The 26,772-nt window shown below is 46.2% G+C and overlaps 1 protein-coding gene across 1 annotated transcript in view; it reads left to right on the top strand.

The window, feature by feature from the left end:
• RIN2 (Ras and Rab interactor 2) overlaps positions 1-26,772 on the top strand; it is a 37,166-nt gene that overhangs the window by 9,358 nt on the left and 1,036 nt on the right. The window contains exons 5-7 of the mRNA XM_014582171.1: positions 14,124-14,429; positions 16,141-16,272; positions 22,364-22,527. Of these exons, the coding sequence (XP_014437657.1) occupies positions 14,124-14,429; positions 16,141-16,272; positions 22,364-22,527 (602 nt within the window). The remainder of the gene's footprint in view (positions 1-14,123; positions 14,430-16,140; positions 16,273-22,363; positions 22,528-26,772) is intronic.

The raw sequence follows: 26,772 nt of genomic DNA, 5'->3' as shown, positions 1-26,772 counted from the left end.
CAGATTTGGCAGCTTAAAACTTATGCCAGGTGTGTGTGTGTATGTGTCCAAAATCCTGAGAGGTATGGAAGGGAAGGGATTACAGCATGGCCCTTCACCCTGGGGGGTGATTTCTTGCTTTCTATCTCTCTGTCACTCTGTCTCTCCAGTAAACGCACATAGAAATCTATAACAAAAATTTCTCTTAAAAAAAAAAAATCTAGTCCCATCTTCCTTTCCCATAATTTCTGGAGTGCGTAACTCTGATAGATATTCTCATTGAAAGCCTAGATTTTCAAAATATCTATCCTGTAGTCAAAAAAATAGGAGGAGGTCCCAACGTATGTAGAATTAGAGTAACATTCATAGGTGAAAATGACCATGTGATGCATGCATGTGGCTCTCTTTAATATTTGGAGACAGTGCTAATCTGTCTTCTTCATAGGGTGGTTCTTCAGCTGCATGGAGAAAAGTAAATAAAAAAGCAAGTAGTTCTCACCCATTCTCATTTCGCCATGTGCTGATGTCACTGTCTTTTCTAGCACTTTTTGGGCTGTTGTAAATGATAAATGATCAATCTCAAAAATGAAAAGAATGCCACTATAAATGGTTATGTCCTAATTTGGGGAGTTTGCATTCTATTTAGAATACTCCGGTTTATTTTTTGTTTTTTTTTTGGGTTTTTTTTGTTTTTTTTTTGGTTTTTGCAGAGGTTTTTGCTATAGGGTGCATGCACTTGCCAGGCAGACAGAGAGAGACAGAGAGACAGAAAGCAAGAAATCCCCCCCCCTAGGGGAGATGGCCATGCCGCAATCCCTTCTCCTCCATTCTCTCAGGATCTTGGGCATGCACGCACATGCGCCTGGCATGAGTTTTAAGCCACCGGGTCCGGGACTCTAACTGCAGTCGACTACATGGGAGCCCAGCGACATAACCTTTACATTAACTGCTGGTCCTCTATTTAGAATACTCTTTGGAACACTTCCAGAGCGCTGACATTTAGCAGTTCTTGAATACATATAAGTTGCCTGACATCAGCTTGACTCTCTTGGTTGGAGAATGAAGCCTGTGAGGGTGAGGCCTGGTTGTTCCTGTTGAGCAAACACTATTCACTCTAGGGCCACATATTGGGCTTTTGTTCTGGATAGCTCTCTACCCCCATGCCCCAAATGCTACATGGAGAAACACACAAATGCTTTCACAGAAGTGTACACAGTGTTTGGGCCCTATATAAAGCCCTACGCAAAGCCCTGGGGTCAGTTACTTCAACAGAACGAGTTATACTCATTACTGGCTTCCCCATGGTGGAGTATAGGTAAGTGTGTGACATTACTTGTTATGCCAACACATGTTCCTCATTGGTGGATTTTCACATCTTACCATTCTTGCATCAGTCTTTTTCAACCAACAGGAGAAATTTGCCCAAAATTTCTGGTAAAGGAATCTCCATTTTGCAGAACTTGTTGCAAAGTTGTGGTTAATATTTTACTTTGCATTAAATATACATATATTTATGACTTAATGTCAGTCTTGGGAAATCCCATTTTTAAGTTTCGTCTCAAGAAAAAAAGTTTCTCCAACCCCAAATGTGTTAGTAATCCCAAATCTTCTATTTCATTTATACTACTCACCACAGATTATCAGCAGTGATATAAGACAACCAACTGTTCAGAGTCCTAAAAGTTAATAGTGAGAAATAAGACAACATTGCTTTTCCCTCTTTAATTGCTAAAACCCTAAAGAGTATTAATTATTCGAAGAATTATCTTTAAAGCCAGTCCCCATGTATTTCAAAGGGCACATCAATGCACACATCCAAATTACTGGCTTCGTTGAAGTTTATTTCTTCCATGAGAGAGAGACAAAGAAAAAGAGAAAGAGAGAGAGAGAGAGAGAGAGGCAGGCACCCGCAACAGGGTCCTCCCACCACGACCCACCTTTAACCTAACCTCAGCCATTCCAAAAAACGGGCGTGTGCACGTGTACCCAGCATATAGAGAGACGTTGAAATGTGGACCCTGGACCTACCCGTGCAGATCCAGCCTCACAGGATGTTGTGTCACCACTGCCGCTGGTACCAGTCCCCAAGTGTTTTTTTTGTTTTGTTTTGTTTTTTCTTTAGAGGTTTTTGATACAGGGCACATCCGCTCTCCAGAAAGAGAGAGAGACAGAGAGATAGAAAATGAGAAATCACCCCCTAGGGGTGATGACCACGCCGCAATCCCTTCTCCTCCATTCTCTCAGGATCTTGGGCACGCACGCACATGCGCCTAGTGTGAATTTTAAGCCACCAGGTCTGGGACTCGAACTGCAGTTGACTACATGGGAGCCCAGCGACATAGCCATTACACTAACTGCTGGTCCCCTATTTAGAATACTCTTTAGAACACTTCCAGAGCGCGTGAATTTAAGACACCAGGTCCGGGACTCGAACCGTGGTCAACTACATGGGAGTTCAGCGACATAGCCATTATGCTAACTGCCGGTCCCAAGTGTTTTTCTTTAACACAGAAATGATACTGAAAATTTAGTTCGACACCAGAGAGTACAGCATGCATGGAAAAGGGATGACTGAAGTGATTCCCTAGGAGTTAAATAGTCACAACTACTTTGGTTCAGATGAATTTTTAAAACATGAATGTTATGTTTGGCTCAAACTTCAATGTCTAGTGTGACCTTTTTAAAAATTATTTATTTAATTTATTATTATTTAAAATTTTTTGCTATAGGGCACATGCACTCACTAGAGGGACACAGAGGGAGAGAGAAAAGGAAAGTTAGAAATCAAGCTGCCAGGTCCAGGACTCGAACCATGGTCAGCTATGTGGGAGTCCAGCCCCTTAAGCACCATGCCACTTGCTGGTCCCGTATTTAATTCACAGTTTGGAACCAGCAGATGGCGTAATGGTTAGGTCGCTGGACTCCTACATAGTTGACTGTGATTCAGGTCCTGGACCTGGTGGCTTGAAATTCATGCCAGGCATGTGTGCATGCCTAGTATCCTGAGAGGATAATGGAGGATAAGGGACTGCAGCGTGGCCAACCCCCTGGGGATGATTTCTCTCTTTCTGTCTTTATATCTCCCTCTGTCTCTCCAGTGAGCAATGTGCCCTTTAGCAAAAAATCTGTCTTAAAAAAAAATTAGTTTGTTCAAACCCGAGTTATCTGCCCATTTATTTAGGCAAATAGGCAGTCTAAGTGATGTTGCCAGAGATGTGTTAGTGCCAGATTGAAACGAAAACCTTAAACTGGGACCAGCAGATGGCATAATAGTTATAGTCGCTGGACTTCTACATGTTGACCACAGTTTGAGTCTGAGACCTAGCAACTTAAAACTCATGCTGGGTGCATGTACACCCAAAATCCCGAGAGGAGGATGGAGGAGAAGGGATTGTGGCATGTCTATCCCCTCTGGGGGAGTGATTTCTCACTTTCTGTCTCTCTTTATCTCTCTGTCTCTCTGGGGAAAGCATGTACCCTACAGCAAAAATCTCTCTTAAAAAAATACAAAAAAACCTGGGGCCAGCACTTGGCGTAATGGCTATGTCGCTGGACTCCCATGTAGTCGACCATGGTTCGGGTCTCTGACCCAGTGGCATAAAACTCACGCTGGGCGCATGTGCGTGCGTGCCCAAGATCCCGAGAGGAGAATGGAGGAGAAGGGCTTGCAGTGTGGCCATCCCCCCTGGGGGGTGATTTCTCGCTTTCTGTCTCTCTGTCTGTCTGGTGAGCGCACACACCCTATAGCAAAAACTTCTCCAAAAAAAAAAAAAGTATGAATTTGCACCAAAAATAAACCTGTAATTTAATCTCATATTTCCATGAATGTTTTGAAGTCCTCTTGCATTAAATGTGTACTGTGTTTTTAATAGAGTCCAGTGGAAGCACTGGTAATCCCTGCCCTGTGAATGGTTCTTTATGGTTGACAGGGCAACTTTTATCTATAGAATGCTCTATAATCCTCTTCATGCCTAGGGCGGGCCTATTTATTATCCCCATTTTTATAGATGAGGAAACAAAAGCTTAGCAAGGGTCAGCCACAGTACAAGTAGGACCAGCACGAAGTAATGGCAGCAGCTTTGCCTACCCCCCATGTGGCAGGTAGGTACCCTGCCTTTCATGTTTGCTTCCTTTTGTTTGTTTTTTAAAGACAGGGTTTTGCCAGGGCCTCAGCCCCGCCCCACCCCCCAGCTGGGACTAGGACTGCACCACCATACCCAGCTGTTTTTCAAACAGCCTCTCACGCTATTGTCCAGGCCACCTGCAAGTTTGCAGTCCGCCTGCCTTCACCTCATGAGTCTCTGGGATTACAGGCTCTTCCACCGCACCTGGCCTTTAGGTTGGACGAGGAATTGAACCCAGGCCTCCCAGGTGGTCCCAGCCTGCAGAGTGCAGTGTCTTCGAAGTGTGTGCCGTACTGGGCCCTCACTGTTTGTGGTGTGATGAGGACAATGACCACGGGTGAGGTACATCCTGGCAGAGCGTACCCGGTCTCCGCTGTTGTTCACCTTGATTGCCTGGCTAGGCCGTGTTTGCCAGACTTCTGCCTTATGAATTGTGAAATTAAATGTTCCCTCTGTCCATACACTATTCTTTAGGAGCAAGTCACCAGGTACTTCCCACCCACCTCCACCCCTACCCCCAGGGGCGGGAAGAGCCCCATAAATTATTTAGATTTTTTCTATAAGAGAGATGCCTTGGTTTCTACTGGCCTCTTACTAGAAGACACTGAGATCAGTATGATGGATTTCTTACACAAACTATCACAAGAATATAGCCTAAAGTATTTGCATGGTGGCCTTGAAGTTCACCATAGTGAACAAAAACATAAGGACACACAGCCCCAGTGTTTGCCATCTTTATTTTGTCACCATCTTTGCTGGGCTGGTGGGGTTGTCCTTAAAATGATAAACTAACTGCCCTTTATTATGTGGTGGGGCAAGATGTGCTTTGCTGGCAATACTTCTAGATGCAAGTTACAGGACGCGCTGCAGGATAGGGGTTGTTGTCGCCCCACACCTGGGAGAGGTCTCATTGCTAGAGTTACACACCTGCATTCTGCAGTGGTAAGGACAAGGAACATGTTTTTCATGTAGTCACCCAAAGGAAGGGTTTTCTCTTCACTTGAGCAACACTTTTGGAGCACACACACACGTAGGCCTTGTGCTAGACTGCTGATGCTTCTGGTCACGACCCCAAGTCTGGCCTTCACGGAGCTTCCTATCCAGGAGAGGGTCTATTTTGCTCTGTATCATGGCAGAAGCACCAGGAAATTGGGAAAACCGTGAGACGAAGGCAGGCAGGCTTCTTCAGAGGCCCCAGAGAGGAGCAGGACAGGGGCACGGTGTCAACGCAATGCTCTGCAAGGCTGGCCTACATGGAGGGTTCCAGGTTTATATCTGGAAACATCCCTAAACACACCCAGTGCATAATTGGGGGCTGGCTGGAGCTGAAGGTGGATTGCGGGGACCCTGTTGAGGTGCCTCTCTGTCTCTCTTGCTTGTGAAAGAAAGAAATCAATGAACTTAAAATCAAAGGAAGAAAAGCCACAGAGATAGGAGTTCACCAGTGACAGAAGGAGGATCACTTCAAGCACGTGGAAAAGTGTACAGGCACTGAGAACCTGCAATCCTTGCTTCAGCAAGGACATGGGCTCCTTACAGGGACACGGCGTGGCGGGGGTTAGGAATGGAGGACAAGGTAGGGAAGATTCCAGGAGGTGCCCGAGCCCATCAGGTGGTGGAGAGCATTTTAGAAATATCGCCCCAGACAGGGTAGGGTCAAATTATTGTGTTTTTTTGTTTTGTTTTGTTTGTTTGTTTTTATAATTCTTTTATTTATTTATTTATTTATGTGCTTGCTATAGTATCAGAGAGAGAGAGAGAAGGAAAGTGAGAAAGCAAGCCACTAGATCCGGGACTCAAACTGTAGTCTGACATGTGGGACTCCAGTGCTGTAACTACCATGCCACCTGCTGTCCCCAAGAGACAGATTATTTGACAGAGCCTCTAGCCCACGTGCCAACTGATCAAAATAGGTGCTGACCCCAAACACCTGTGGACCAGGGTTACCAGGCGGGATCCAGGGCCTAGAGAAGACAGAAGGGGAGCGTGCACAGTAGCCTGCCCTGGGCCCTCCCCAGTGATGAGCCACATGCCCCCTTTGTCCAGATGCAGCACCGGGTTTCGGTGACCGCCTAGCCTCACTGTGCACCGTGTCTTCTCACCTAAAATCAGGAGGATTTTACTGCTCTGGAGAAAACACAACCGCTCCAGATGGTTGGCCCATCTACGGTCTCCAGACTGTGAGGCAGGGGCAGATGAGGCCGTGTCGAGAAACTAGGAGTTTTGTGGCAAAGGAAACCCAGAGGGCCGGCCTTCCAGACTTGTCTTTATATCTGTGGTTGGAAGGAACCAAGGAGGAGTAACAAAAGTAGCTATGACTGTCGATGAGAAAGGTGGGCTTTTCATTAATTGATCAAAGACTTTCAGTCCCCATTTCAAACCAAGCTAACCACAGACAATACTGAAAACAAAACAAAAACCCTGGTCTGACTCATTCAACCTGATGTCCCTTTCCAAAGGCGTCCCCCTTTAAAGGAGGATGCAGGGAACCGCTGAGGTCAGCACACCTCCTGGGTACCCGCGGGACCTCCCACATGACCGATAAGAAAACTGAGGCTGGGATCTTCTCTCAAGAGGATGAGCACTGCCCTGGTGGCCCGGGGTCCCATCAGGGCTTGTCAGGGTACCGCCTTCCACTTTCCTCAGCAGGCAGCTCTGCTGGGGTGGGGTGGAGAAAGTTCTCACTGAAAGGCAGGAGCGTGTGTGGTTCAGAGGAATCTTTCAGCTCACACTGCTGGCTCCGAGTGCCCACGCTACTGCCGACGGGCTGTGTGTGCTTGGTCATGTGTCTCCATATCTCTGTGCCTCAGTTTCTCCATGTGTCATGAGATGCTGTGGACAGCATCATGCCCTGGTGCCAGCTCACCAGTCTGATCTCCAACACCAGCACCTGTGACTTTTTTTTTTTTTTATTTTTTTGTTTATTCATGCGTTTCTTCTATGAGGGAGAAAGAGAGAAGGGGAGAGGAAAAAGCACCTGCAGGGCCAGCCTGTGGCTTAGTGGTTACATCGCTAGACTCCCATATGGTTGACTGCGGTTTGAGTCCCAGACTCCGTGGCTTGGAAAATTATGTTGGGCATGTGCGCGTGTGTGCCCAAGATCCCAGGAGGAGAAGGGGTTGCAGCATGGCCATCCGCCTTTGGAGGGTGATTTCTTGCTTTCCCTGTCACTGCCCCCCCCCCCAGGTAAGTACACATGCCCTGTGGTGATAAAAGAGAACCATCAGCTCACTTTGCCGTTTCTGTACAGAGTGGCCCATCATGCCAGCTCCTGATTTGTCTGGAGTGGGAACGTTTTTTGCATCTCATCCATCCTGGAAAAAATCATTTAACTTCTAAGCCTCAGGTCCCATCTGTGAAAGGAGAATGACAGTAGTTCCAACTTCACAGAACTAAAGTAAGAATGAACAAGAAAACACATATAATCTTAGAATAGGAAGTGCACAAATATTTAAATTAAATTTCACGATTTGACTTCTTACCCCCAAAAAAGACCTATATCTTATTATCATGCATTAGCTTTTATTTCTAGTGCTTTACCTTTTTAGCCATTTTTTAAAAATTTGCTATAGGGTATATGTGCTTGCCAGAGAAACATAGGGAGGGAGAGAGAGAAAGTGAGAAAGCACCCCCAGAGGGGATGATCATGCGGCAATCCCTTGTCCTCCATTTTCCTTTCGAGATTTGGGGCATGCACACACATATGCCTAATGTATTTTTCAAGCCAGAAGGTATAGGACTCTAACCAAGCAGTTGGCTATGTGAGACACAGCTGCCTTAACCACTATGCCACCAGCTGGCCCATATTTTAGTCTTTTTTTGTGTGTGTGTGTGTAGTTTGTTTATTTCTTCTATGAGTAAGAGAGAGAAAGGCAGCACCCACTGACTCTTGATGCCACCATCTACCTACAGTCTCAGCCAGTCCCATATCATGAGCATACACTTGCCTGTTGTACTCAGGCAGGTCTCCCAAACAAACCTGAAACCTTCCCATGTGGTCAGCCTCCCACAATGTTGCGCTTTACTGATATGCCACTATCCAACTTCCTCCTTTTTCTTTTTTTTAAAAAATAATCAGAATGGTAGAGCTAAAATAAACCAAGAGGTCATATAAACTAACCTCATATTTTATCTTTGTCAAAGGAATTTAGATTATAACCTGTACATTTTTAATATTAAATTGTTTAGACTCTGTACTGTTAGAATCCCCTGAAGAATATTGATGTCTATTTTGCATTGTTTTAACAATCACCAACTCAGATTTGGACTATTAGTTCTGTCTTACCTTGCATGGATGATGATTACAATGGCAGTGCAGACATTGGCAGTGAGAGGTAAAGTGACTTGGCCAATGTTGCTTAGAAAGATGAAGCCAGGCTGGCAGCTGGGCCTCATGGCTCGCTGTGCTCTTTCTAAGACAACAACCTTTTCTGGACTTCGCCTTTGCCTCTCCAATCTCACTTCCCTTTAGCCAGCCACAGGAAAGCAGAAAGTACACAAAAGTAGATGCATTAACCAGTCTTGTGATGCTTCCTTGTCTGATCTCTAACCTCTGGATTTATGCTGTAGGTCAGAGTGAAAGAAAAGGGACAAGGCTGTCTCCTGTTCTCAGTAGGGGAGTGAATCAATGCCTGCAGGAGTGACGAGAGTGAATCACTTGTCTAGAGACCAACACACTGAACACTTCCTGTAAATTACCATGTTAAGTAATATTAAGGCAAGGAGAACCCAAGCAATTGCTGGGTTCTCGCACTTCCCTTTTTAGGGATGATCTTTGGGACCAACTGATATGACCTCTTTAGATATTTTCAGAAAACTTGTTTCCACATTTGGTCATTCAGAGAATACAGCTACGGTTTCATTTGTACAATTCAAAGACCATTCTCTAGCATCTTCTCCTTATTAGAAAAATAGAAAAGACATTAATCAACTTTAAGAAAAGGTATAATCATTTTATTTGTTTTTCTTTGGCAGTTTCAGGTGTTTCCAGGTGTCTGTTTTATATGTTTGGTTTATGTCAATACAGTTGTCCAAGAACTCCAGAATTCCTGGCTCCCTCTCTTGCTAGCTGTTCCTCATCTGTAAAAATGAAGAAATAATGATCCTCCCCACATGGGGTTTGTTTGAGAATCTGAAGAATCAGTGTATGTAAAGTGCCTGGAATAGTGTCATTAGTCTTATAGTATAATTTTTTTTGTTTAGTTTTATTTGAATTAAAGCAACCAGAAATAATAGGAATCAGATTTATTACAAACATGACCAGTCTGTTCTTTCCCTCTTTGTCTGAGCCGGTCCACATTCTAAAATATCCTCTGCTCAGGGCCAGCAGATGGTGTACTAGTTACGTTGCTGGACTCTCACCTGGCCAACTGTGGTTCGAGTCTTGGACCTAGTGCCAGCAATTAATGTAATGGCTATGTCACTGAACTCCCATATAGTCGACCGCGGTTCGAGTCCTGGACCTAGTGGCTTCAACTCACACCAGGCACATGTGCGTGCATGCCCAAGATCCCAAGAGGAGAATGGAGGAGAAAGGACTGCGGCGTGGCCATCCCCCTGGAGGGTGATTTCTCGCGTTCTATCTCTCTGTTTCTCTTTGTCTTTCTGGCGAGTGCACGCACCCTATAGTGAAAACCCACCCACCCACCCCACCCCCAAAAAAGAAAATGACACCAGGCATGTGTGCATGTGTGCCTAAAAGAAAATCATGCCAGGCATGTGTGCATGTGTGCCCAAGATCCCAGGAGAAGAATGGAAGAAAAGGGATTGCAGCATGACCACCCCCCTTCACGAGTGTGGGGGTTGTTTTCTCACTTTCTCTCTCTCTGTCTCTTTCTCTTTCTCCAGCAAGTGCATGCACCCTATGGCAAAATGTCTAAAAAGTTTTGTTTTATATATAATTTTTAAAAAGGAAAGAAATATTCTCTGCTCTTCTTGTGTTCCTCAAATCATTTTCCCTCTTGCTTTACGTAAGGAAGGAACTTTGCTTTTCCTACCGAGAGAGCCAGTGGGGTCATGGGACCCTCATTTCATCCGAAATTTTTGTCCCTTAATCCTTATGTTTGTTAAGGATTTAGGGGTGGTGGAAGAAGGGAGGATATAGGGGTAAATCCCTGGAAAAAAAAAGGATGCAGATAGCAGTCTTTAGTATTTTTAAATTATGGCCTTTTAAAAAACATGCTAGGGTCAGGCGGTGACACAATGGGAACACAATTGAACCCAAATATGAAATGTCCTGGGTTCGCATCCCAGGATCTTCCTGAACACACATGTGCCTGTGATCCGGGCTGGCTGTGACCAGCTAGATTGCAGTGTGACAGCCTATTGTGCACATATAATGAGATATATTGGGAGTGGTACCTAAGTTTAAAGAAAAAATGCATTTGTTTCATATATATCTTATATATTAATATATAGCCTGAAGGGTTTTTCTTTTTTTTTTATGAGAAGTTTTGCTGTAGGACATCATTTACTTTGAAAAACAGTATGAATGGTCGTTTAAAATAGTGGGTTGTCAGAAAAATTCTGACACAATTTTGCATAGAAAAAATTTCATCATGACTTTTCTGGCAACTTAGTCATTGCATGGCCTCAAGCAAGTTTTTATTTTTTTATTTTTTTTAATTTATTTTATTTAATTTATTTACTTCTGTGAGAGGTTTTTGCTATAGGGCGCGTGCGCTTGCCAGACAGACAGAGAGAGACAGAGAGATAGAGAGAAATCACGCCCCAGGGGGGATGGCCACGCCGCAATCCCCTCTCCTCCATTCTCCTTTCGGGATCCTGGGCACGCACGCACACGCGCGCCCTGCATGAGTTCAAGCCACCGGGTCCAGGACTCGAACCGCGGTCGACTATGTGGGAGTCCAGCAACATAGCCATTATGCCAACTGCTGGTCCCTCAAGCAACTTTTTAAACATTTCATCCCCCGATCGTTAAAATGGGCATAATGCAGCAATAATAGAGTCACCGCAGGAGTAGATGACAAAGTACTTAGAGCCTTGCCCATCTGAGCACTCAGTAGGAATTGCTGTTATTGACTTTGTATGGTAATGACCATACAGAGTAAAATCAAAGATGCTATGGACTCATGCAAGGTTATTAATGCAAAATAACCGATGTAAACCAGGTCATTGGCTTGAATACCAGGTGTGAAGTGAGTATGTCCTTCTGCTTCCCTTCTTTGTAACCGCTTTTGCTCCAGCTTTGGTTTCCACAGTCACATAAAGTTCTATATTTAAACAAAGGCATGTCCTGGGTAGTTTGTGGAGGTGGGAGAACTAAGAAGATCTGGAGCTGTGGAATCCGACTACTGTGGGGTTAGCTTTAACTTTTGGCTTCTGTTTGAACTTGGGGGTGTGAGAAAATTGTTTTTTGGTGTTTGTCCATCTGGCTTAGATTTCTCTTTGTCCCTGGCCTTCAAAAATAGATAATAATTTGAATTCAATATGATCCAATTCGATGTCAGGAATTCCTAAGGCATGGGAGATAATTCAGCTATTTCCAGTCCTGATGTGTGCAGATCCATGGGCTTCCCAAATGGAATCGCACTGATGTGTCATATACTGGTTGCTGTGGTAGGACCCAGGTAGCTTTGACGAGAATATGCAGACGTGAAAAGCTGGACCAGCCAGTGGTATGGTGGTTAAGGTGGCTGGATTCCACCTGGTTAAATGTGTGGTCTGAGTCCTGGACAGAGCAGGTGGAAAAGCATTCCACGTGCCTGTGCATGCATGCCCAAAATCCCAGGAGGGAAAATGGAGGAGTTGGGACTGCAGTGTGACCGTCCCCGTGGAAGACTCTCTCTCTTCCTCTCTTTATCTTTCTCTCTCCCTGTCTCTTCTTCTCTCTATCTCCCTGTCTCTTCCTCTCTCTCTCTCTCTCTCTCTCTCTCTCTCTCTCTCTCTCTCTCTCTCTTTCTCTCTGAAAAGCGTAGGTGCCCTCCAGCAAATTTTTTTTAAAGAGGAGCTGGTGTTGGTCCAGTCTTGGAGTGCAGCAGTGACCTAATGAATCTGTAGTTCTAAAAGTCACCTGACTGCAGGTTTGGATACTGAGTCCACATGAAATAGGCCAGCCGTGTGCACGCCCAGGATCCTGACAACCTGGAGGGCTGGGGAAAGGAGATTGCAGTGGGATGAGACCCTGGGAAGGGTATCTCTCTTTCTCTAATAAAATAAATATTTTCTTTTAAAGAAAAATTGGTATTGAAAAAGCAGAGAGTACATGATTGTGTAAATCCTCTTCAGCCTAGCTCTCTGGATTTATGACACTGGTCATTTTATTATCAGCCAAGAAACCGTCTTCATTGGGGAGCCATTCAGAGAAGGAGGGAAAATGTCTCCTATATTTCAGTGTTTTCTACCTCTAAACAAAAACATCCTTGAAACATTTTTTAACTTTTAATTTTTTAAGAGATTTTTGCTATAGGGCATGCATACTCACCAGAGAGACAGAGACGGAAAGTGAGAAATCACACCCCAGGGAGATGGCCATGCCATAGTCCCTTCTCCTCCATTCTCCTCTCAGGATTTTTGGCATGCATTCACATGTGCCCGGCGTGAGTTTAAGCTGCCGGGGCCAGGACTTGAACCATGGTCAACTATGTGGGAGTCCAGTGGCATAACCATTACGCCATCTGCTAATCCCTTTTAAATTTTTTTAAAGAGGTTTTTCACTATAGGGCGTGTGCGCTCGCCAGACAGAGAGAGACATGGAGAAAGAAAGTGAGAAATCACCCCCCAGGGTGGATGGTCACACCGCAATCCCTTCTCCTCCATTCTCCTCTCAGGATCTTGGGCGTACATGCCCATGAACCCGGCATGAGTTTTAAGCCACCAGGTCCGGAACACAAACCACGGTCGACTATGTGGGAGTCCAGCGACATAGCCATTACGCTAACTGCTGGTTCCCTTAACTTTTAATTTTGAAATCATTTCAGACATCCAGGCAACTTGCAGAAATAACATAAAGAAATATGTCTACCCTTCACCCAGGTTTCCCCAATGTTAGCACTTAGCCACATCTGCTTCATCTCCTCCTTTCTCTCTGTTTACATATACACATACACTCTCCTTGTTTCTGAACCGTTTGAATGTTACAAACATAGGTCCCTTTACCCCTACATGCTTCCATGTCTATTTCCTAAGAAGCAAGGCCATTCTGTTTCATAACCACAGTACAATTATCAAACCCAGAAAATTAGCACTGATGCCATGTAAAAGCTATGACTTAACCTGAAGGCTTTATCCAAATCTCATCTAACATCCCACTGATACTTTTGATAGCAAAGGAAATAAAGAATTTTTGAGGCCCAGAATCCAATCCAAGATCACCTATTATATTAGTATTAATAGAATCTGTTTCCTCGGAGAATATCTTAAGGGATCTGGAACTCGCTCTATTGAAAAATCCTTTTCTTTCCTGTCAGCTGGACATTCAGTCAATGGACCAGGTCAAAAGAATGTCTTCAGGGTCAGCAATTAGCGTAATGGCTATGTCTATGAACTCCCATGTAGTCAACTGTGGTTTGAGTCCCGGACCTGGAGGCTTAAACTCACGCCGGACGCGTCTGCGTGCATGCCCAAGATCCCGAGAGGAGAATGGAGGAGAAGGGATTGCAACGTGGCCATCCCCCCAGGGGGTGATTTCTTGGTTTCTATCTCTCTGTCTCTCTCTGTCTCTGGCGAGCGCATGCGCCCTATAGCAAAAACTTCTCCAAAAAGAGTGTCTTCTAGAATGCCTGTACTTTTGGGGAGGAAGAGAGCATGAAAATAGTTAACACCAGTATTTTTAATTGTGTTGATTGTGTGTGAGAGAGACTGTAAGACTTTTTGGGGACAAGGTTCACTCATCTTGGCTTCACAGGAGAACATATGGGAGTGTGAGCCCTGGTGCTGCCAGGGAGTGTTGGTTGGCCGGGTGTGAAGGTGCATGGCCTTGCCGCCGGCTGCGCCGAGCACACACACATTGCGCGTCTTCCGTCCTCAGACAGTGCTTACATGGTGCGCTTCCTTTGGCAGATGTGGTGTTGGAAAAAGCCATGCACAAATGCATCCTGAAGCCCCTGAAGGGGCACGTGGAGGCCATGTTGAAGGACTTCCATATGGCCGATGGCTCCTGGAAACAGCTCAAGGAGAACCTGCAGCTCGTGCGGCAGAGGAATCCACAGGAGCTGGGGGTCTTCGCTCCGACCCCTGATTTTGTGGACGTGGAGAAGATCAAAGTCAAGTTCATGACCATGCAGAAGATGTATTCACCGGAAAAGAAAGTCATGCTGCTGCTGAGGGTCTGCAAACTCATTTATACGGTCATGGAGAACAACTCAGGTGAGTCTGCTCCTGGGCTAGCCATGGGCCAGGTCCAGCTCAGGCTTTCTGATTCCCTATTTCTTCCTTCAGTCTCTCGATTTCATGGTTTGCCAAAATACACATGTGTCTCTGGTATCTGGCGAACTAGTCACACGCAACAGATTATTATAATAGCACCAAAATAATATAAGCGGATAAGGGCAGCAAGATTTTTGTACAATGCTGGTCTGATTAAAGACTGAATTCAGGGTAGTGGTTATGAGTTCAGTCTCTGGGGTCTGAGTTCCAGTGCTCCCTCTGTGACTGAGTTAACAAACTGAGGGACTGGCCAACTTCATCCACGCTGCAGTTTCTGCATCTGTAGTTGGCTACACTCCTTTCCTTCATAAAGCAGCCCCAAGTGCAATGGAACTGTTAGTGATTCTCATGACTACGTTCTGGCCAGCAAGGTTCGGTGATCTAGAGCGTGTGTCAGAAACTCGGAGTATCCTGTAATAATGAGGCTTGGTCAGAGCCAGCTCCATGGCTTGACCCTCTTTGCTGCCTCCTGAAGCGTTGCCATTGGGACTCACCAGATAGTTGCACAGTTGGAACATAAGCCCTTGGATTTCCCCTTCGTGTTTCTCATAGATACAGGAGTAGACATGATTCGTGGATTCGATTGAGCCTCACATTGTTCCAGGTTCGCCATGAGCTTGTGATTCCATGGACGGCTACCAGCGTTGCCTCTGGGTGAAATGGCTCAGTGGAGAAGCCACCGGGAGGAAACACAGGCTCTGTTAACGGTGGCTTGAGTGGACGGGAATGTGTATATGTTTTACACTTTGAGTGAGGACGTTAACATCTGAGCTCTGGGGCTCTGATAGCATTGACAAAATGGGCAAGCAGATTTCACGTCCAAAGAAAATGTATTTTCTATAGTTTATGAAATCGTTTTTAAAATTCCCAAAATAATTCCTGTGTAGGATTCTGTTCTTCTGAAGCAGTTTTTCAGTCTACACACTAATGACATTTTTGACAGGATCATTCCTCCTTGTGGGGGCTGTCCTGCTTCCTGCAGGTTGTTCAGGAGCATCCTGGATGCCATTTGCACCTCCTCTCTCTAGCTGTGACCACACAAAGTGTCTTTGGACAGTGCCAAATGTTCTCTGGGGCGGTCACGTTAGCCCCAATTAAGAGCCCTACTGTAAAGAAAACTGGAACAGAAGACTAAATATTTCTGCCATATATTGTTAATTAATCGATGTGTATGTTCGACATATTCTGAATTGGCACATTGAGATAAATTATCTGTACAGAGCCAAGTCTGCCCCTGGTTTGGTCCTGTCATGGTGTCTCAGATTAACGTACACAGAAAGTGGTAGGAAACAAGACACCAAGAATGAGCCTAAGTAAATACTTTCTAAGTATTTTATATTCTTATTTGCTGAAAGTTAAAAGTGTTCTCTTCTATGGAGTTATTTTATGCAAATCATAAAAGCAGAGAGAAAAACCCGTGATGTGGTCTTTGATTCATAGACATTTACTCTAAAATGATGAGTAAGGGCTGGTCTCTGACATTCGCAGCTGGGAGGGTCAGAGAATTCCAGAAACACCCACCCTGTTTATAAATAACACAAGTCCCCAGAATGACTCTTTGCTTTCTAATAAAAGCAGCAAGTCGGATATGAAAGGAAAACAAAAATGTTGTTAAAAATAGTCCCATCTTCCTCTTTGTTCCTCACTCCAGGGAGAATGTATGGCGCCGACGACTTCTTGCCCGTTCTCACCTATGTCATAGCTCAGTGCGACATGCTTGAATTGGACACCGAAATCGAGTACATGATGGAGCTCCTGGACCCATCACTGTTACATGGGGAAGGTAATAGGCTTTTGAAAAAGCTGGGGAAGGGAGTAGTGTGTAGCATAGTGGTTAAGGTGCTGGATCCCAGCTGGCCAACTGCGGTTTGAGTCTTGGACCCAATGGCTTGAAAATTACACCAGGCACGCATGCATGCATGCCCAAAAGAGGAGGAGGGATTGCAGCATGGCCATCACCCTGGGGGGTGATTTTTCACATATACACACACACACACCCCACCACCATCACCAGTCTTTCTCCAGCAAGCACATGAATCTGTGGTAGAAACTAAAAAAGGAAAAAATAGAAAAACTTGGGGGAATGGTGCCTCTTTTTTTTTTTTTGGCTTTGTTTTTTTCTTTTTTTAATTGAAGTAAAATTAATGTAACGTAAAATGAACCATTTTAACATGATTAATTCAGTGGCATTTAGTACTTTTGCAATGTGGTACAGCTACCATCTCCACTGTCTAGCCTCAGAATATTTTCTTCACCCCAAAGTAAAACCCTGCACCCATTAAGCAGTTACTTAAGTGCTTTTTGACATCTTAAGGGTTAAATCCAGTTTAATATTTTTTTTAATTTGAAAGAGTGTACTGTCTTTTTTATGATTAGAAATGTACTTCCTGTTTTTTGGGGCCAGCAGGTGGTATGGTGGTTAAGGGTGCTGGACTCCCACATGGCCAACTGAGGTTTGAGTCCTGGACCTGGTGGCTTGCTTTCTCACTTTCTCTCTCTCTCTCTCTCTCTCACTCTGTCCCTTTCTGGTCAAATTAAAACATAAGTAAATGAATAATTAAATAAATACAGTTAAATAAAATAATTCTTTGAAAAAAAAGAAAAGTAATACATGTTCACCATAAAAAAATGGAAAAAGTCAGAAAACCACCAAGAGAAAGTGTAATTCTGACATAATTATAGTTCACTGAGATTGCCTAATGGCAATAAAAGATGCCATTCAATAGGATAAATGTCATGTTTAAAAAGAAATGGTTTCTTTGATTCCCTGAGAAAGTTATAAACTTTTGTTAGAGAGTATCTCCATTGCCAAAAATAATAATATTAGTAGCCTGTTTTCATGGAAATGGATGAAGAAAACTTGGCTTTGGTTTTTTGTTGTTGTTGTTTTTTGCTTAAACTTTGTTTTCAAAGTGAAAGCAGCATTATTTATTTTTCCAATTTAAAAAAGTAGTGTCTGAAAAAAAAATAGAGCCTGCTCATTGTGAAAATAAAAATACAGTGGAGTTGGGCCAGCGGGTGGTGGGTGGTTAAGATGGCTGGATATCACACGACTCTGCAGTTCAAGTCCCAGACATGGCAGCAGGTGTTTGTGCTTGTGTCTCCAAAATCCCAAGTGGAGAATGGAAGAGAAGGGATTGCAGTGTGACCATCACTCTTGGAGGGTGCTTTCTCACTCTCTCTCTTTCTTACTTTCTCTCTCTCCTTCTCTTTTTCTCAGTCCAGCAAGTGTGCAGACCCATAACCAAAAAAAAAAAACAAAACCAAAAAACCATGGTGGAGTGAAACCTGGGTGGAGTGTTCCCAGTTCACCTGGTGGTTCCGGAGCCTGCCCGTGTCTGCCTAACCCCAGCGTGTCCTGGCAGGGAAGCATGCTGCTCACACCTCGGTGTGGGTTTGTGTCATGGCCATAATGTGCATGTTTGGGGCTGTAGTGCACAGTCTGGAAACAACTGGGACTCTGATGTGAGTTGTCTTTTTAATGGCGAACAAATCAGGGCCTGTGTGTTGTGAATCCCATTAATCCGTTTTCCTATATCCCAGACAGACCCTGAGGGCGATATGAGTATTTTTGTTTTCTTTTCTCCTGTGAGTTTCAGTTTGGGTTTGAATAAGTAAGTCCACCTGCTTGCGAGATTCCCTAGGGAATGCGTCATCCTGGGATTTTCCCTGCAGGGAACTTGTGACCCCAGGCTGTGTCCCTTAGTCTGCTCGGTCCTCCAAGAAAATTAGGCAGCCCTTGGTTTTCCTGTCAGAGGGGCTGGCCTCCCCCGACCCCCAAGTTATGCCTTTCCCGCTCTACAGCGCGTGTGGACTCAGGATTAGTGACTGTCTTTCATCCTGTCTGTCCCCCTCCCCGGGCAGGCGTGAATGGGCCTCTGTCGTCCTTTTACCGTCTTGTCCATTTATGTCCCCTCATTAATATTCCTGACTAAGGAACTAGACACTCCTTGAGGATCCCCCGAGACCCTCCCTGCTCTTTCCTTGCCTGCTCTGTCTGGGAATCGGGGGAAGAGAATCATGTTAGTCTCCATGCCTGCTCTCCTTTGTTCTACCACATTATTATTACAATTTGACACAGCCCTCGGCAGGGTCCTGATGCTGAGATCACTCCCCAGCCTCGGCCAGGCTGGGTCTTGGGCACAACATGCCCTTCTCTCGGGGAAGTCTCTGACCCTGAACTGACAAACTTCCCATGTGAGCCTGCCCCACAGACCGTTGTGTCTTACCACTGTGCCACCGTATGGCCCCTTTTTCCCTTTGCTCTTCAATCACATTTAATTCTAAAACTCTTGGGTTTCGGGCACGGGCATGGCAGTTCTTCTCAAATCTCCATTCTGGGAGGCTAGAGGGTGGCACAGTACAGTAGTGCTCTGTGAAGCTGGCCCACTGGGGACTTCCTGGCTGGGGTCAGAGACCTCCCTGAGTGTGCAGAGCACACACCATGCCCAGGTCTGGGCTGGGTGAAGCCTAGGGGTGGGTCACAGTGTGCCTTGTCAGGAATGCTGTCTCTTTGTCACTGTCTCCCTGCTCATGGCAGAAGTAAACAGACAAAAAAAAAAATGATGTTCCTTGGGCCAGCCGATGGCCTGGTAGTTAAGGCAGCTGGATGATTCAAGTCCTCCATCTAAGCAGTAGTTTGAGAAACACATCACACATGGGCAGCACACCCTAAACCCCAAGCAGAGAATGAAGAGGGGATTACCACATGGCCATCCCCCCAGGGGATGCTTTCTCACAACTAGCCCCCCACCCCCCCAGTCTGTCTGGCAAATGCATGTGCCCTGTAGCAATTATTTTTTAAAATACAGAAGAAAGAAGACCCCATTCTGTTGCCCTGGATGTGTACTTAGCACAAATGTGCACTTACATCCGGTGGGGAGGATAAGCAGCCATTTCCTGTCCCCTTTGCGACTGTGCCCCAGGGCAAGGCACTATGTTGAGGGCCAATGGGCACTGCAGTCTTCCCACAGAATCCCACCTGAAGGACGAGGGCATGCCAGCCAGCGCGTGAAGCGGGGGGGGGGGGTCGTGCTCAAACTTGGCGGGCTCTCACTTTGCTGTGTCCTTGACTTCCTGGCTTCCTTGGAGAAGAGGCTCCCCTGGGTTGGCCCTGGTTTCAGCCCGGCCTGCACAGGGTCACACAGAAGCTCCGCAGGATCAGAGGAAGCGGCTGCACCACGCATCACTCATCAGACTCTCCCGCAGCCTGGCCAAGCCCTGTTTGGTTTGCCCTGCAGCAGCCAGGTCTCTTTTCTGCTGCTTAAGCATGTATTCTCGTTTACGGAAAAGGCCTTAGAATCCCTTGGAAGCACACAGCTCTTGTGGTAGGGCTCTAGTTTTGCTGACATTAAAACCTTCCTCTAATTGCTTCCACGTGTCTCAAAATGCTTCCAGTGTTTTGAGTTCTGTCCTTAGTGGCCTGAACAGGTCAGAGCGATGGAGTCGAAAAATTGAAACCCAAACGTGCTCCTGCCATCCCCTTAAGGACCATAACAGTCCTTCAAGGCCTCTCTCAAACACTGCCACCTCCCACAGCCCGCCAGAAACTCTTGGTTCCTATGGATTTCCCCTGCGGTCCTCTGGGTAGCATTTATATCCTGCACTGTGGAGTCTCACACTCAGTCATGGGCCACGAATTTTGAAGAGATCAAATCTCAAAACTGGTCTCTGGATGAGGCTGTGTCCTGGGCTGCTGGCTTCCTTCTGTGGAAGAGCAGGTGACTTCTTGGGGTTGGCTGTGGTTAGTGACATCATGCAAGGCTGACCTGCGTGGGAAGGTTCCAGGTTTGCATCCAGAGACCTCCCTGACTCCAGTAGGCACATGTTTGCCAGTGATCGGGGCAGTCTGAGGCAGGGTGTGGATCATGGCATCAAGATCCTTTTGGGGATGCTCTCTCTCTCTCTTTCTCTCTCTCTTTCAAGAAATGAACAAATACATTTTTTTAAAAGCCTCTGGACTAGGCATGGTGAGGGCTGCCACAGGGAACCTATACCATAGGCCACAGGGTGAAGAAAATGCTTCAGATTCCCCTGTATGGTGAAACTGGACATGTGATAGCAGTCTGGAAAGTGATTTTCTTTCTGGAGCTCGCGTCCAGTGCAGGTTCTCAGGGCCTGCAGCTCATCCAGTTAAAGGGGGCAGTTGCATCTTGCATGGTGACCCTTGTTATCCAGAGACGGCTCTGCCAGGTCTTTCACGAACCCTTCAGTACTATGTCCGTGAATGGCCTCTGCTCAAAACTCATTTAACCACAGCTAACTTCTGCTTCCTGCACCATTGAACTGCCAGTGTCTGTTTTCTTTAATCCACTTTATAAACTTCTGAAGAGCAAGGACTCAAATTCTATTTCTTACAAACCTACTTCCTGCTCTGTACCTGGCTTGCTTGGTACACTCTGATGGTACAGAGTCATTTGATCCAATGGGTATTTTGACCAAGAATGTCTCTAAATTTAAAATATACCGTACTCAATTAGGTAATTTTAAAAAGTAATAATTCAGGTTGCCCCCTAGTGATTCTCTAGCACAGAGATTAAAAGTTCATGGGCAGGCACCTAACTTTATTTCATTATAAAACAAAAATATGAACAAATACATGTGCATTTTACAGTGTCAAAGGTCTACTAACACTCTCCAAGAACACAAGCTATCAATTCTAAATGTACCATTGCTTGCCTGCCCTTGAACGTTAGTTTTTCCTAAATGTTATGTTAGTCCCAATGTGACAATAGAAAGGGAATCAAGAAAGGAGAGGCTTTGGGACCAGCAGTTAGCATAATGGCTATGTCGCTATACTCCCATGTAGTCGACCACGGTTCGAGTCTCGGTCCCAGCGGCTTGAACTCATGCCAGGTGCGTGTGTGTGCGTGCCCGAGATCCCCAGAGGAGAATGGAGGAGAAGGAATTGTGGTGTGGCCATCCTCCCTGGGGGATGATTTCTTGCTTTCTGTCTCTCTCTGTCTTTCTGGCAAGCGCATGCACCCTATAGCAAAAACCTCTCAAAAACAAAAAACAAACAAAAAAAAAACAGCAAAAAGAAAGAGGCTATTTCGAAGGGCCTCTAGTTTTGTGAACACACTTGTACATGCTGCAATTCTTTCAAAGTGTCCTTAACGTTGAGAAAATATTAGGTTGTTGGAAAAGTCATGATGTATTTTTGCATAGAAAAAACAGAACAAAATTGCATCATGACTTTTCCAACCACCCAGTAGACCAGCCATGGTTATGCTGCAGTAACACCATGCAGACAGGTTCTGGGCTGGCCTCCTGAGGGCTCTCTGTGTGTGCTAGGTGTGCGTGCAATTGGTGATCTCGGCCTACCGAGGCTGCTGGGGAGTCACACCAGGTTGTGGGTGCCCCCCTCCCTCTCTCAGACAAGAAACAAACTTTTTTAAAACAAAATATCACCTTATAAAAGAACAAGTATTGCCAAGGACCCATGGGCTAACTAATGCCAGCCTGGAGAGCTTGGCCCTGCTCCCCTCACATGCCTGACAGCGGCCCACCTCCCCTCCTGGGCCTCAGCACCCTGACCTTTTCTGGCAAACCAGTTTCACAACTGCATGTTAGTAATTGAGAGGGTTTGCCTGTCCCGCCCTCTCAAATGGAAATCCCATCAGTAAAACAGGATGGCTGTCTGCCGGGGTCGTCATCCTGCCCCGGCCCTGACGGACCCACCAGACCGGCCTCTCTGTAACTGTGGGGTGGAGGTGGGGGCCATGGGTGAAGGAGTACATGACCGCTTCTGGGGTCCCACCAGGAGATGTGTGAGGAAGGAACTGAGAACAGCCGCAGTGGCTCCAGGGCTGTGTACCTCACTGCTGTCACCAGGGGATGACTCGTTTGGAGACCTCACTCTCTGCTCTTTCCAGGAGGCTATTACCTGACAAGCGCCTACGGAGCACTTTCTCTGATCAAGAATTTCCAGGAAGAACAAGCGGCTCGGCTGCTCAGCTCAGAGACCAGAGACACCCTGAGGCAATGGCACAAACGGAGAACCACCAACCGGACCATCCCTTCCGTGGATGACTTTCAGGTGAGCTCAGGCACCCGCACCCAGAGATGCAGAGGGGCTCTCCTCATACCTCCAGCTCGTGCCCCAGGGCTCCCGGGGATATCTGAAACCATACTCTGACCTTGTTGTTTCATGTCTCTGTTTTCTTTAAAACACGATTTTCAGGATACTAGTTGAAGACATTTGCAGACCTACTCATAATTTCATAGACTATGAGCAAATCAGAAATTGTGTTGGGGAAAGGTTTCTGTAGCCCTAACCTGCCTGTCTCACAGGGAACCCCATATTCCTGGGCACCACCTCATGAAAACTCCAGCCTGGGAATTAGGGGGAGAGAGAAAGAGAGATTGTATGTGTGTGTGTGTGTGAGAGAGAGAGACACATATTATATACATGTGCACACATATATATGGGTGTATCAAGGGCACTTCACAAAGTTCATGGAAAGAATTCAATTAAAGCAGGAGTCTGTTTTGGAGAAAAAAATGTAAAATTTATGCCTAATTTTTTTTTCTAAGAATTTTACTTTATTTAACTTCATTTATTTTAATTTTACCAGAGAGGAACAAAGTGAGAAAGAGAAGGAAAGTGAGAAAGCAAGCCGCCAGGTCCAGGACTCGAACCATGGTCCGCCGTGTGGGAGGCCAGCGCCCTTAACCACCACACCACCTGCCAGCCCTGTGTTTTAGTAATATGTATTTTCCATGAACTTTTTGAAGACCCCACCATATAGATATGTGTGTGTGTATAAAATATATACATATGGGGGGGGGGTCTTTTTAAAGTTCATGGAAAAATGCATTATATGAAAAGTACTATTTCAAGAAATTTACACTCGTACTTCAGTTCCATTTTTCCATGAAGTTTTGAAGCCCCCTTATATGTGTTTGGTTCAAGTCTTGCTGCTTTGAAGAAAACCAAACCAGGCCAGCCTGTGGCATGGTGGATCCTGCGGCTGGATCCCACGTAACCCCCTGCTGAGTTGGAGTCCCGGACCCAGCAGCTTGGGAAACACTGGGCACGTGTGCATGTGTGCTGAAAATCCCAAAAGAAGAAATGGAGGGCAGGGATTGTAGCGTGACCATCCCCCATGGAGGGTGCTTTCTCATTTCCTTCTTTCTCTCTCTCTGTCTCTCTGTCGCTCTCTGGCAAGTGCACACCCTCTAGCAAATTTAAAAAGAAAAAGAAAACCGAATCAAATGAAGCCAGGATTTCTCCCAGGACATCCGGCTTAGATGCGGAGTGTTTGAGCAGACAGGAAGTCAGAAAGGAGGAGGAAGTTGGCACCAGTGTTGGGTATTTTATTTCATCAGGAAGTCACCGCCTTGTGCCTGTAATTGGCCTTGGTCTCTCTTTGGGAAGAGAGAGAGATACCGTGATGCCCTTCTTCCCCTCCTTCCCTTTTTTCTCCTCCACTTCCCTAAACAGAAGACCCCCCACACACACACACCTGAATCTGAGCCACAGCATAGTTCCGGGAGCCAGTCAGAGCCCAGGTGTGAGAACGACCATCTGAGCAAGCCTGGGTCAGGCTCCCAGCCAGAATGTCCGTGACGGTGAGCTGGTGCCCAGGAACGTGGGATTCCCGGTGGGCCCGCTTCTTAGACAGGAGTGGCAGGTTAGGACCACAGGAAGCTTGACCCAACACCATCCCTGCTGTGCCTCTGAAATTACGAGGACGTCTGCAAATGTCTTTGAATATTATATTGAAGGTCTCAATCAGATTGTTAAGCTGGAGCATGCTTTGTCACCACGTGCCACACAGTGAGTTTCACAGCAGGGAACTGAAAATGGAAAGGAAGACAGATGTGTCTCTGTGTCTGGAGTCACCTTCCTTGCCTCTCCCCACCCCCAATACTGTGAAAATAATCAAAAGATACACTGGGTTCAAATCAGCCTGTCATTTGAAAGACGTGATCTATACACTCTTTTCCAAGACTGCGGTGTTCTCAGACATTCGTCCGCGGGCCCATAAATCAAGAGTAAGGGCCCATGCTGTGTGCTCCTCATCAGCTAGTCGTCTCGGAGCGTTAAGTGACTCAGTAGAAACAGGCCCCGGGACACTGTCACACCAGCTGTCCAAGCAGGGAGTTCCTGAGGTGAGCTCCCTCTGTGGAGAGGAACAAGGAAATGGAAAAGTGCATTCTTCCATCTCTCTACCTGCCACTAGACCTTGTTCCTGTCACCTCTCCATCTGGAGCTGTCACCTGTCCATCTGGAGCTCCCATCCTGGGCACTTTCAAACACCACCAGCCCCTTCCTTCTGCACACCACCCTTCCCCTGCCCCATGGCCTTGCTCACCTTGGAGAGTCATACCTTCTCCAAGGACGAGAGGAATATGCAGCACTCAGGTCAAGGATAAAAGCAAAACCTCAGATGCAGAAGTTCTGCCTGGAGCCTTAAGTCAGAGGCACGTGTCTGCTCACTTGGAAGAGGCGGTATACCACGGTGGTAAAGGCAGTGAGACTGGCTCTTCTGTTTACCAGCTGCTGTTTACCCTGGGCGATTTACGTAGCTTCTCTGTGCCTCAGTATCTTCACTGGTCAAATGGGCATCATGTAAGGTCCTTTGTAGATTTCTCCTCCAGAGTCGCTAAGTAACTACATACAATGTATTGGAGCTATGTATTGAGTGTGAGATGCGGGTGTGTGGTCTAATAGCTCATGTGCACACTCTAAAGGTGTTCAAATCCAAGTGTGTCAGCCTGTGTTCCAGGGCTGCAGTCACCAGGCTGACACATGTCCTCACCAGAAACAGATACGAAATGTGTCTCACAGGTGCAGAGCACGCTGTCCTTCCTGAGAGCACTTTTGGTCCCTACAAACCATCGTGGTGACCATGTGGGAACCTGGGTACTTTCCTTTACTCCTGAGCAGAGTTGCCAAGTTAAATAAAGAAAATATATCTGTTTTCTAGATGAAACTCAAGTTAAACTGGGTGTTCTCTATCTTATCTTAGTCCCACTCTTTGTTTGTTTGTTTTTGTTTTTTTTTTTTTTTGAGAGGTTTTTGCTATAGGGTGCGTGCGCTCACCAGAAAGACACAGAGAGACAGAGAGACAGAAAGCGAGAAATCACCCCCCAGGCGGGATGGTCATGCCGCAATCCCTTCTCCTCCATTCTCCTCTCGGGATCTTGGGCACACACGCACACACACCCAGCACAAGTTTAAGCCACCAGGTCCAGGACTTGAGCCACGGTTGACTACATGGGAGTTCAGCAACATAGCCATTACGCCAACTGCTGGTCCCTCCTAGTCCCACTCTTAAGGAAATGAAAATGAAAGTCTCGGGAACCAGCAGTTGGCGTAATGGCTATGTCACTGGACTCCCACGTAGTCGACCGCGGTTCGTGTCCCGGACCCGGTGGCTTAAAACTCACGCCGGGCGCGTGTGCGTGCGTGCCCAAGATCCCAAGAGGAGAATGGAGGAGAAGGGATTGCGGCGTGACCATCCCCCCTGGGGGGTGATTTCTCGCTTTCTGTCTCTATGTCTCTCTCTGTCTGTCTGGCGAGCGCACGCGCCCTACAGTGAAAAATCTCTCCAAAAAAAAAAAAAAAAATGAAAGTCTCTGGTGTCATAAAATCTAGGAGAGCCTGGTACAAGTTTAGAGTTCTCTTGCTTTGTCTGGGCCTTGTGTTGCTTGAAACCACAGATATACTGTATTTAAGGATTTTTGCTATAGGTTGTGTGTGCACTCACCAGAGAGAGACAGAGACAGTAAGAGGGAAAGCAAAAAAATCATTCCTAGTGGGGATGGCCATGCCACAATCCCTTCTCTTCCATTTGCCTCCTGAGGCTTTCAGCGTGCACGTACATGTGCCCAGCGTGATTTTTCAAGCCACTGGGACCAGGACTCGAACTGCGTTCAGCCATGTGGGAGTCCTGTGCCTTGACTGCTGGCTAACTGCTGGCCCTTGTTTATTGTATTTTATGACAGCACACACCTGGCTCTGTGCGCAGCTCCAAGCCTGCAACTGTCTCCTTTAACTTTCCCTGCAGTACTGCTTTGCACTTACTCAGCCCACCTCCAAAGTCTTTTGGCAGAACCTCCGCTATCCGCCTTCTGCCTTGTTCCACATGACACCAGAGTTACTTGGAGCCTTGCAGTGGGCTGAACCACATGAGATCACCCTTAGGGGAGATCAGAATGGTCCCATATCAGCAGTTTCTTAGGATTCCGTGTGACACTGCTGCCCTTGCTTAGGCTTCATAAAAACGTGTGTCGTCAAGAGTGAGCTCTGTGATGTTGTGTCTAGATATTTTAA

This window comes from Tupaia chinensis, unplaced genomic scaffold (genome assembly GCF_000334495.1).
Source record: "Tupaia chinensis unplaced genomic scaffold, TupChi_1.0 Scaffold142716_1, whole genome shotgun sequence".
Lineage (NCBI taxonomy): Eukaryota > Metazoa > Chordata > Mammalia > Scandentia > Tupaiidae > Tupaia > Tupaia belangeri.
The sequence above is the reverse complement of the archived record's forward strand: the minus strand, read 5'-3'. Positions and strand labels throughout refer to the sequence as shown.